Source organism: Martes martes, assembly GCF_963455335.1.
Source record: "Martes martes genome assembly, chromosome: 18".
In the NCBI taxonomy this organism is placed as follows: Eukaryota; Metazoa; Chordata; class Mammalia; order Carnivora; family Mustelidae; genus Martes; species Martes martes.
Window position 1 is genome coordinate 21,427,957 of NC_137906.1, and position 11,592 is coordinate 21,439,548.

General features: G+C 51.5%; 1 protein-coding gene across 3 annotated transcripts; it reads right to left on the reverse strand.

The window, feature by feature from the left end:
* Positions 1–4,342: 4,342 nt before the first annotated feature.
* Positions 4,343–8,487, reverse strand: ZNF48 (zinc finger protein 48). Of its 3 annotated transcripts, none has more exons than XM_080830466.1 (3): positions 8,358–8,487; positions 8,097–8,190; positions 4,343–6,961 (listed from the first exon to the last, which is right to left on the reverse strand). In XM_080830466.1, exons 2-3 carry the CDS (start codon positions 8,173–8,175, stop codon positions 5,160–5,162), a joined length of 1,881 nt encoding a protein of 626 aa, XP_080686592.1. In that variant the 5' UTR covers positions 8,176–8,190; positions 8,358–8,487; the 3' UTR covers positions 4,343–5,159. The 3 variants fall into 3 exon arrangements, with proteins under 3 accessions (XP_080686592.1, XP_080686591.1, XP_080686593.1); XM_080830465.1 differs by having other exon boundaries at positions 8,064–8,190; XM_080830467.1 differs by lacking the exon at positions 8,358–8,487 and having other exon boundaries at positions 8,097–8,202.
* Positions 8,488–11,592: the final 3,105 nt, after the last annotated feature.

The window sequence follows — 11,592 nt, forward strand, 5'->3', positions numbered from 1 at the left end:
AATAATAATAAATAAACAAATAAAATCAGGAGTTTTGTAAATATTTTAAGTTTCATTTTTAAAACATAGTGGTCTTTTACGCCTTTTAATTTCCCACACTTAAAAATTGGAATATTTTGTATAAAGATCTGTATTTTCCACTTCTCTTGCAAAAGATACCCAATTCTCCCATTTTATGAATGGGGCACCTAAGATTCAGAAAGGAAAGAGGAATAACATTCAGTAAGTGCTTGCGATCCTTATGTCTATTTATAACAGCCCTGTGGAGATCAATAATATTGTCTCCCGGGGCCCCTGGGTGGCTCAGATGGTTATGCCTCTGCCTTCAGCTCGGGTCGTGATCCCAGGGTTCTGAGATAGAGTCCTGCATCCGGCTCCCTGCTCAGTGGGGAGTCTGCTTCTCCCTCTCCCTCTGCTATTCCCCCTGCTTGTGCTCTCTCTGTCTCTGTCAAGTAAATAAATGGAATCTTTTTTTTTAAGATTTTATTTATTTATTTGACAGACAGAGATCACAAGCAGGCAGAGAGAGAGGAAGGCTCCCCGCCGAGCAGAGATCCCGATGCGGGGCTTGATTCCAGGACCCTGGGATCATGACCTGAGCCGAAGGCAGAAGCCTTAACCCACTGAGCTGCCCAGGTGCCCCTAAATGGAATCTTTAAAAAATAATAATAATAATAATAATATTGTCTCCCTCTGACAAATGAACCAAAGCTTAGAGAACTTAAGTAATTTGCTTGAAGTCACAAAGCTGGTAAGTAGCAGATTCCAAAGCTCATGATCTTTCTATTGCACCAAATTATCTTTCAGACATGAAATTACATGAAGAAGTTCTCAAACCTGAGTCTCAGTCTTCAGAGGCCAAGGCATAATTTGGATGTTGGGATTACATCTGGTCAGACTTTTGCTCTTCCTCAGAGCAAGGAAAAAGGGACAGATGCTTGGATACTCACCCTCAAGATCTCCACTCTGGTTGTGTGGGCCCTGCTATGTGCCTGCTACCATCCTAGGTATTGGAGATGCCTAGAAGGAGTAGTGAACAAAACAGACAAAAAGCTTGGCTGCTACAGCACTTTTAAGAGTGTAAAAATGTAAACAAGTAAATCAACAAGATAATTGCAGATAATGTAATTAATAGAGCAAGTTGATAGGATAGAGTGGGTATGGTTGCGGGCTTTCTTATTTATTTATTTATTTATTTAGGAGAAGGAGAGAGAGAGGGGCAGGGGAAGGAGGGACAGAGGGAAAAGGAGAGAAGCTGAAGCAAACCCTCTGCTGAGCGTGGAGCCCGATGCTGGGCTTGATCTCAAGACTGTGAGATCATGATCTGAACTGAAATCAGGAGTCAGACGCTTAACCAACTGAGCCACCCAGGCTCCCCTTGGGGGCTTCTTTCATGTGGGTAGGGAAGGCATCTCAGGAAATAATACTTGAGATGAATCTTGAATGATGAGAAAGGATTAGGCATTTGAAAATCTGGAGGAAAAGTGTTCTAGACAAAACTGCAAAGGCCATGGGGCGCCTGGGTGGCTCAGTGGGTTAGGCCTCTGCCTTCCGCTCAGGTGATGGTCTCAGAGTCCTGGGATCGAGCCCCACACTGAGCTCTCTGCTCAGTGGGGAGCCTGCTTCCTCCTCTCTCTCTGCCTGCCTCTCTGCCTACTTGTGATCTCTCTCTCTCTCTGCCAAATAAATAAATAAAGTCTTTAAAAATAAAAAATAAGGGGCGCCTGGGTGGCTCAGTGGGTTAAAGCCTCTGCTTTCGGCTCAGGTCATGATCCCAGGGTCCTGGGATCCAGTCCCACATCGGGCTCTCTGCTCAGCAGGGAGCCTGCTTCCTTCCCTCTCTCTCTCTGCCTGCCTCTGTGCCTATTTGTGATCTCTGTCTGTCAAATAAATGAATGAAATGTTTAAAAAATAAATAAATAAATAAATAAATAAATAAAACCTGCAAAGGCCTAAGGTGAGAATAAGCTTGGCGTATTTGAGGAACAGAAAGAAGGTTTGTGTGGCTGGAGCCAAGTGAGTTAGCAAGGGGAAATGTAACATGAGAGATGGAGGAGATGTGGGAAGGGGCCAGGTTATGCCTGGAACCCCAGTTCTAGCAAAAGGCAAGACCTGCTTGCCCTGATTCAATCAGTGAGAAGACAGCTGGGAACAGTGAAAAGTCACCCCTGGAAAGGTGTCCTGCCAGAGGAGGGCTTTGGAATAGATGCTTGGAAAAGAAGAAAAGGACTTCTGTCCACTTGTTCTACAAAAATGTACAAGGATATACCTGAACTCAGATTCAGTTTCTGTTCTTGAGAATCTCATAGTCTAGCAAAAAAGACTGTAATTAAAATATATATTTTTATATGAATAAATATAAATATATATGTATGAAAGGAGAAGCAGTAGGTCTATAAATGTTCTGGCAGATATTAAGATAAGTGAGTAACAATAACCCCTTGGGAGGGAGTGGTTATCGGGGGCGGTTTCTCTGAGGAGATAAATGTGAAGGACCTTCAAAGATGAGTGGGAGTTTGCCATATTGACAAGGAAGTAGCAGCTTGTGGGACTGTAAACTCTTGTGAAGACCATATCATGTTCCAAGGACACTGCATACCAAAGTATTTAGTGAGGCCTATTGTGTTCCAGGCTCCTGCTGGGACATTTCACTGTTTGAGTTCAGATCCGTTAGAACTTTGCTTCAGTTCTTGAATGCCCAGAGACTTGGGAGCAACCTCTTCTCTCTGCCTAGAAGACTCCAGCTCCTATACCATCCCTCATTCCTCCTTTCTTAGCTTACTCCAAGTCAATCCGTAGGGCTAAACATAGCTGCCACTTCTTTGGAGAGGCCCTTGGAATCAGGTAGGACTCTCTTCCGTAGCTGTTTTTCCTGCATAGTCCTTTCTACACTTGTAATTATTTGGCCAACGTCTGTCTTCTGCATAGAAACTGAGGCCAGAGACTGTTACTCATCCTCGGAGGCCTCACACCCACCACATAGTTGGTAATCATCCTCAAGAAGTTCTCCATGTTTCAAGAGCTCAGAAGTAGATTCTAACTCAGGCTGGAGGTTCAGGGAAGGCTTCGGGGAGAAAGCAATGCTTGAAGTGGTCTGACTTGGAGAGCTGAACAGGTCGGGGGTGGGGTGGCGGAGGGAATGAGCATTCCAAGTAAAGGAAGCAATATTTAACAAGTACAGGGCTGAAACCACACAAATGGAAGACCTTGAATTGGCCAACCTGAATGCCAAGGAGTTACATTTTCCAGAGGAGACATATGGAGCTACGGCAGGGTTTTTAATAGGGAGCGACACAAACAGATGTAATTTTACAAAGATCACTGCAGGAGACTGGTAGGGTGGGGAAACACGGAAACCAGCAGGGGCGATCTTCCAGACGCCCCCAAAGGCCTCCGTTCAGGCCTATGGGTGCGTGTGCCCCTAAGGACCGAAGCCGCCAGGGACCCCAGGCCTGAGCGCAGCATTTCGAGTGTGTAGAACAACCTGGCAGGGGTGGGAAGCTCGGGAGGAAGGGCGCAGTAGGCGGCTTCCACTGGTTTCTAGGGAAGCCGGGCCCGTGGTTAAGATCTCGCGAGAGCCTCTGTCCAGGGACCGATACCCTACGGAAACCAGCCCAGACGCCCAACCCGCGAAGTTGCGGAGCGGTCTTGCACTTCATTTCTTAGATGGGTGAACTGCCCTGTCTTTTTTTTTGTCACTGGCCAATCAGGTCGGTTCCTCTTTCCCTTCTTCCCTACCGGCGCCCTCCTCGGAAAAAGCTAGGAATTGGGAGTCTTGCTCTTGATGACGCATGGGTCGCTGGGAAAATATGGTTGCTTTTTCCGGGAGATAAAGAGGCATCCCCTTTGCCCTCCCTTTGGACTAAGCAGTCAAACGACCTGCTTCTCGCAAAAAAAAAAAAAAAAAAAAAGGGTCTCAGGGAGGCGGGGTTTTCCAATAGGCAGAGCCTTAGTGTGGGGGACCTCCGCGCCTGAACTAGACAGACGGCCACATTTCTCCCTCCCCCACCTGTCGCCATAGCAACGGCGCTCCCGGATCTACTCCTCCCCCCACCCCCACCCCCGGGGCGCCGAGTGTTTTTCCTTTTAGGGGTCGCGCTCGACGTTGTGACGTAGGTGGCGCCTGTGGACAGCCAGAACTCAGGTCTGGGGCATCAGCTGACAGACCTGATGGCCGTTTTTTCCAACCAGCTGGAAAGCGGCCGACTATTCCAACTTCATTTGACCGGCTCGAAGAGGACAGGGGACCCTCACAAGTTTACCCATGGCTTCACGCGTGGTGAGGCTTTGACACCATCCCCTACCCACTCCCTGTACACATACATAAGCAGAGTCCAAGCTTCAGACAAGAAAGTTTATTGGTGAGGAGACACACGGAGATGTGGCTGTCCTGCCTTGGAGCTTCCCTGGCCTCTCCTCACTCCAGTCCTGTCCTCACCCAGCCACTTTGTCTCTGCTGCCGTCCACCAGGACCTGGGCTTGGCATGGAGTATATGACTGCTTCTCCTGCTGTTTCTGGTCTTATTCGGCCAGCGTCCAGGTGTTAGGGCTGGTTGGGGTTCTCCAGGGCAGGAAGGTCTGGGCTGTCCAACAGCACCCTTCCTGGCTAAGACCATGTCTAATGGCCTGAAACTGCATACTGCAATCCACATAGCAATCCTCTTCCCATCAGAAGGTTCAAGATGCCCCCTGCCTCTCTACCACCCCCAAACTCCTGAAGTCTCACTGCTGTGGCTCATAAAGTCAAAACAACCCTGTTTGGTGCTGGCCAGGGTGCTGGTCTCCTAGAGGCAAAGTTGGGTGGGATCAATTCTTAACAGGTTAAGAGGCAGCAGAATTTAGAGTTTTTTAGGGCCCTCAGGCTAAGGCCAGTTTATTCATTCAATAAGTATTGAGTGCCTACACTATTCAGAATATGAGGCAGTGTTCTAGAAGCTGGGGGTATAGACCATACCGTCAAGGTCCTGACTGAGCCCAGCCAGGACAGTTTCCTGAGCTTCAAGGTCATTGTCTCCAATCTCTATTTCTATCTATTCACTCCTTTCTCCCACTTCTTCCCCTCCTTCTCCCTCCCACCACCTCCCCGGCCCTTTAGTCTCTGCTTAAGCAGCAGACACCCTCCCTTTGGTCTCCTGGGCTTCCATCTTCCCTGGACCCCATCATTCCAGTCCTGTTGGTGGCTCCTCCTTGAGGGGCCTTGCCCGACCATCCCCTGTCCCAAAGGGCCTCAGAACCAAGTGCCCACGCTGGTGCTTGATGCGGGCAGAACTGTCCCCAAAACCTTTGCCACACTCTGCGCACTTATATGGCTTCTCCCCAGTGTGTGTTCGCCTGTGTTTGACCAGATCTGAGCTCCGGGGGAATTCCTTCCCACAGAAGCCACACACATGGGGCTGGCTGGGTCCGGAGGGCTGGGCTCGGGCTCGGGGTCGAGGGGCTGTGGGGGCCGGGCCAGGGGGGTTATGTGGCCTCAGGAGAGTGGATGGTGGGTGTGGCCGAGCCCGTTCACCACGGTGGGTACGGAGGTGCTTGACTCGGGCTGAGCTGTCAGCAAAACCCTTGCCGCACTCGGGACAGAGGTAGGGTTTCTCCCCTGTGTGCACGCGATGGTGTTTCACTAGGTCCGAGCTTCGGCGGAAGCCCTTGCCACACTCAGGGCACTTGTGGGGCTTGTCCCCTGCCAGTGGTGGGGGGGGCTCCCCGGCTTGGGGGCCCCCGGGCTCTGGCTCCAAGCCAGGCAGGCCAAACGGCCCATCACCTGAGTGTGAAGGGCTTCGAGGTGTCAGCGGGGGGCTCGTGCCAAGGGGAGGTGGGGGTGGGCTTGAGCTGGGGGGTGGGCTGGGGATCAGGGGGGCCAGGGGGTAGCCCGGGAAGCTGAATTCCTGGGGCTCCATGTGAGTGAGGCGGTGGCGGAGAAGGGTGGAACTGAGGCTGAAGGTGCGGTCACATTCTGGGCAGGCGTGAGGCCTCTCCCCACTGTGGGTGCGGAGGTGTTTGACCCGGGCAGAGCTGTCAGCGAAGCCCTTGCCACACTCAGGGCACAGGTAGGGCTTCTCTCCTGTGTGCACCCGCAGGTGCTTCACCAGGTCTGAGCCCCGGGCAAACTCCTTTCCACACACGTCACAGCCAAAGGGTTTGGGCCCCAAGTGACTGCGCTGGTGGCTCAGAAGGCTGCAGCTGAGCACAAATCTTTTGCCACAATCGGTGCAGATATATGGCTTGTCCTGGGCCCTGGGTCCCTGGGTGGCTGCCGTGGCTGCTCGAGAAGGCTGCCGTCTGGGCACCACGGGCCGGGGAGGCTGCTCTCCCCGGTGTGTCCGCTGGTGCTTTATGCGAGCAGAACTGTCACCAAAGCCCTTGCCACAGATGCCACACTTGTAGGGCTTCTCACCCGTATGTGTCCGCTGGTGTTTCACCAGGTCAGAACTCTGCCGGAAGCTCTTGCCACACTCGCCGCAGATAGTGGGGCGTTCCCCAGCCGGGATCCTGGACCGAGGAATCTTTGGGGGGCCTTGGGCTGGCGGTCGGGCTCTGTAGGACTTCTCACCACTATGAGTTCGCTGATGTTTTATACGGGCAGAGCTATCCCCAAAGCCCTTGCCACAGACCCCACACTTGTAGGGCTTCTCCCCTGTATGGGTCCGCTGGTGTTTCACCAGATCTGACATCTGCCGAAAACTCTTGCCACACTCACCACACACAGCAGCCCGATCACTAGCCTGGCCCCAACGTGGCTCTCCCAGGAGCCGGGGACCTCTGTCCCGAGCCTGAGGTTTTCCTGGTCCCTCTCTCTGGACCCACAAGTCATCCCAGGTCTGGATGCCTTCAGGTTTGAGAGAGGCACTTCCTACTTCATGACCTGGGGCCAAATCTTCCTCTTCCTTGAACCCCAAGTCATCCTCCTGTGGGGTATGTTCAAACTCATCCGGCTGAGAAATCTCCACATTCTCACTCCCTATACCTGGGGAAAGAAAAGGGAGCAATAGACCCAATAGACCCTGCCCTTTGGCTCAGCCCCTATCTTTGATAACAATCTGATGACAATCTGCAGTCACAAGGATGCTCTCCCTCTCTCTCCTCTGAACTTCTGAAACATTATTGCTGCCTCTCATTAACAATGGTAATCTTAACGTGTGCCAGTCACCGAACTAGGCATCACTGAATCCTTGCAAACAATGCTATGAGATAATATGGTTACTACTCTGTTTTTATAGACAGGAAGACTCAGAGAATTTAAGTTACTTGCTCAAGGTTATAAAGGTTAAAAAGTAGCAAAGCCACGTTTCTAACTCAGTTCTGTCTAATTTCCAAGCCTGTATTAACCACGTTATACTGTCTCTATTTGGAAAACCTAGTATTTGCTATTTCTATTATATCTTCTTATATTAGCCCATCCTGTAACTTATTACTTCAATCATCTTGCGTGTACCTGAGAGGACCCAGACACACACCTGTCCCTCAAAATGCATAGGGTTTGTAGGAGAGAGACGATCAAGCACAAATAATTATAATTGTGGGCTCAGAATAAATGCTGTCACAGAAAAGAGAGGAAATAAGGAGACAGGGCCGCGCTTTCACAACAAAAGAAAAGAGTAAACCATGGAGAGGAATGGAAGATAAAGCTGGAAAGGGAAGTTGGGACTAGATTAAGCATGTAAGGCCTAGATCGAACACTAGGCTTTTGATTAGTAGGCAGAAGGGAGCTAGGGAAGGTTTTTGAGAAGGGAAACAGGATTAAATCTGGACTTGGATCAATGTGGCCGCTGAGTGCATCACTGAAGAGAACAGGGATGTGGGGAGGCTGTTGCAATTGTCAGGATGAGATAAAACGAGGCCTGAAGTAGGGCAGAGGCAGTGAGGCTGGTGATGATTGTCGTGGAGCCGGGAGAGTCCTTGAGATGGAGCCCCTCACGGTCTGACGCACAGTAGGTGCTCAGAAACGTTGGCTCCTTAACCTCGGTTTTTGCTCCCCTCCCCCTCCCCCTGGAAGCACAGTTCAAGTCCGATTTTTCTGGGTCTCGGCCAGACACAGCCCAGCACCGGAGTCCCCACCCGGCCTTTACCTGCCGCTGTCGGCGCACCGCCCCGGCCCTCACCTGTGCGGGCGCCTCTCAGCTGCTCCCTCTCCTCTGCGCCCTGGAGATCCGGGCCCCAGGGCTCCACCGCGCGCTCCATCGCCCGCACACCGCCCTGAGCAAGGGGACAGACACAATCCCACGGTCACACAGCCATGTGCGGCCCGCGGCGCCCTGCCGCTGCCCTCTGCCGGCCAGCGTGAGCACCGGGCAGCGGCCGGGTCCGAGGTGCGGGGCGCGGTTCCCAGTGACCCCCGCCCGCGCCGCCGGCCGCCCCTGCACCTGCTGCTCCTTCCGGCCCGCAGCGCCCCCTTCTCCTCCTGGCCGCCTCCGGCTATGTCACCCCGGGAGCCTCGCGGATTCCCCGGCCGGGCTCCGCTGCCCGAGCCGCCCGCGGCCCCGGGATGCGGGCTCCGCGCCAAATGGGGAGGGGGCTCGGACCCAGGCGTCCCGGGGGCGTCCGCCGGGGGCGGGGACGGGAAGCGGAAGCGCTGGTCCTCACCGAGCCGCTCTAGGACCTGGGAGGAGCTGCGCGCCTGTGGGGGCCGCCCGCGTCCTCCTGGAGCTCGGTGGCCAGCGGGAGGCCGCGAGCCGCGGACAGGGCTACTCTAAGCCGAGGACAGTGCCCCGAACTCGGTGGTATTAACTGTGTACCTCCTGGGCTGGAGCCGGGTGTTGAGGGCCGAAGACGCTTCTAATTATCGCTGTGTCGGGCCACCGGCGCCGACCTCCGGGGCTCGCCGACTGCGCCAGCCACCCCGGCCCGGAGAGACAAAGAGAGATCCGAAGACTGACCCAGGGAAAGGGGTGGGGGAGAGACCACGCCAAACAAAGGGCGGCGGAGGGCGGCGGAGACCCCAGACGGGGCGGGGGCGGGGCGCCGAGACACAGGAAACAAAGCGGGGCCGGTCCGAGAGGCCTAGGGCCGGGGGTGGAGTGGGGAGGGGGGTGGGCTGGGGGAGACCGAGGCCCGAGCAGCAGCTAGAGGATGGAGGCGGACTCCAGAGAAATAATGGGGAGAGGGTCGCCGAGCGGAGACCCTGAGCCAGAGACTCATAAAGTCGTAACCTAAGAGCCCCGAGTCAGAGAGGACACAAAGGCAGAGAGAGAGAGAGACCGAGAGCCTGCGACGGCCTAAAAATACAGGAGCAAGAGACTGGCCACCAGAGACAAAGAGATGTAGAAACATAAGAGATAGTTATGAAGCCCAGTCGGAGGAACTGTAAGAAAAGGAAGGGAATCCAGAGAGAAGCAGGCCAAGAGGCAGAGGAACAAAAGACAGTGAAACAGGCAGAGACAAAGAGATAGAGACACAAAGAAAGAGCCCACCGGGAGACTAGGGGACAGGTCAACAGACCTACAAAGGCCAAACCCAGGGAGAACCTAAAAACATTAAACCCTGATTCCCTGCTTGGTGCAGCCGCCGGTTGCCGGCTGCCATGGCTGGGTCTGTGTTCCCAGGTATCTGTGCTCTGAGCAAGCTTGCCTTTGGGGAAGAGGGGAGTGCCTGGAAGTGTCCCTTGTTGATCTGATGATAGAGAGGGGTGACTGAGATTTGTATATTAATTCACATTTAATTAGCACCTTAATGCTAAGCCAAGAGTTTGGGATAAAGAGATGAAACACATGTAAGATTTGTCCTTGGATGGTTGGGTGTGGTAAGCACACCAATCATTAAAAAAAGAATTGTGAGGGGCTCAGATGGTGAAGCGTCTGCCTTGGGCTCAGGTCATGATCTCCAGGTCCTGGGATCAAGCCTCATGTTGGGTTTCCAGCTCAGTGGGGAGTCTGCTTCTCCTTCTCCCTCTGCCTCTCCCCCTGCTTGTGCTCTCTCTCTCTCCATCTGTGTCTCTCTATCTCTCTCAAATGAATAATAAAAAAAAGAATTGTGAGGGCATGAGAGAGAGTTCCATGTACTGGTACAAGATAGTGTGGGAGAGCAGGAAGAATTCTAAGCTGTGGGAATGAGTCTGCATGGTTCTGGGTGCCTGGTGTGCGTGGATGTTAGACACTGACAGAAACCAGGACCACAAATCAATCAGCACATACTTAGGGATCACCAACCAATATCTAGACACTGTCTAAGCGCTGAAAATACTAAGGAACTCAGGAAGCTTTTGGTCCAGTAGAATATGGAGATGTGCAGGTGATGAGCCAGATTCTCTACCAACCTAATGAGAAAAATATGATGGGAGTGGAGCACAGAGAGATCTGTCGAGTTGGTGGCTGTGGACTCTGTCTTTTTTTTTTTTTTTAAGATTTTATTTATTTATTTGACAGAGAGATCACAAGTAGGCGGAGAGGGGTGGGGAGGAAGCAGGCTCCCTGCTGAGCAGAGAGCCCAATGCAGGGCTCTATCCCAGGACCCTGAGATCATGACCTGAGCTGAAGGCAGAGGCTTAACCCACTGAGCCACGCAGGCGCCCTGGACTCTGTCTTTAAGGCCGTTCCTGCAGTCTGATTCCTGACCTTTACTATTGTTTGACCCTGGGGAGATTTCTTCTGTTTCCTAACCTGTAAAATGGGGATGATAATAGCTAATTTGAGGGGTTAAGAATTCACATGTGTTATATGTATAAAGTGCTTAGTCAAAAATATTAGCTTTTACTCTTTTGGCTGGAGCAACCAAGAAAGAAACTGGCATTTTTGAGCTAAACCTTTCAGAACAGCTCAGATTTCTGCAAAGTCCAGAGCATGTTGAAGTGGGGGATGAATGAAGAACTCCAGGCAGACGGAATGAAATGAACACCTGCCTTCACACTAACTGAAAACCTACTATGTGCTAGAAGTTTGAGATCCAAAGATGATTAAGACCTATTCTCCGAGAGGAAGACAGAATAGTTGTGTTTTAATGTGTCATGAGTTCACATAATTGGAAAGCAGTGGAAACTGAAGATAAAACAGTACGTTTATTCATTTGTTCTACAAACATTTCCTGGAGCCCCAGCAGGTGCCAGGCACTTGAGCTGGAAAACAGAGGTAAGAGGGTACCAAACGAAAGAGAGCTAGCCCCTTCCCCTGAAGGGTGGCCAGCCGGCATGCCATTCTCATCACAGAGCTACCTTTGACTTTGGGAAGAGAAAGCGTGGAGTTATTGGGTCTGAACCCGAATTTGGGTCCAAAGGTGCAGAAAGAAGCCCCTCTAGAGATGCCTGCTGGGAATATAAGGTTAGTGGCAAGATGAAAAAGAACTAATCCAGATGATTAAATGTGAAGATGTCTATCTATTATATATTACCCCAAAGGACTCTCAAGGTAGGATTTTTCTCTGAACAGGCCCCAAAACTTACTGCATGAATGAATGGACATAATTCACTGGAGTAATAAGTGTGTAAATGGAATATTGTGCCACCCATAATTCATGTTATCTCTACAAGCCAAGAAACTTTTCTTTTTCTTTTTTTTTTTTAAGATTTAAGATTTTAAGATTTAAGATTTTTAAGATTTTTTAAGATTTTTTAAAATTTATTTATTTGACAGACAGAGATTGCAAGTAGGCAGACAGGCAGGCAGAGAG

Excerpts from the sequence above, each read along its gene's own strand:
- ZNF48 (XM_080830465.1), bottom strand. The coding sequence starts at position 8,175 with ATGGAGCGCGCGGTGGAGCCCTGGGGCCCGGATCTCCAGGGCGCAGAG. Across the intron at positions 6,962-8,063 it reads CGGTGCGCCGACAGCGGCAG|GTATAGGGAGTGAGAATGTG; the intron begins GTAAAGGCCGGG and ends TTCTTTCCCCAG.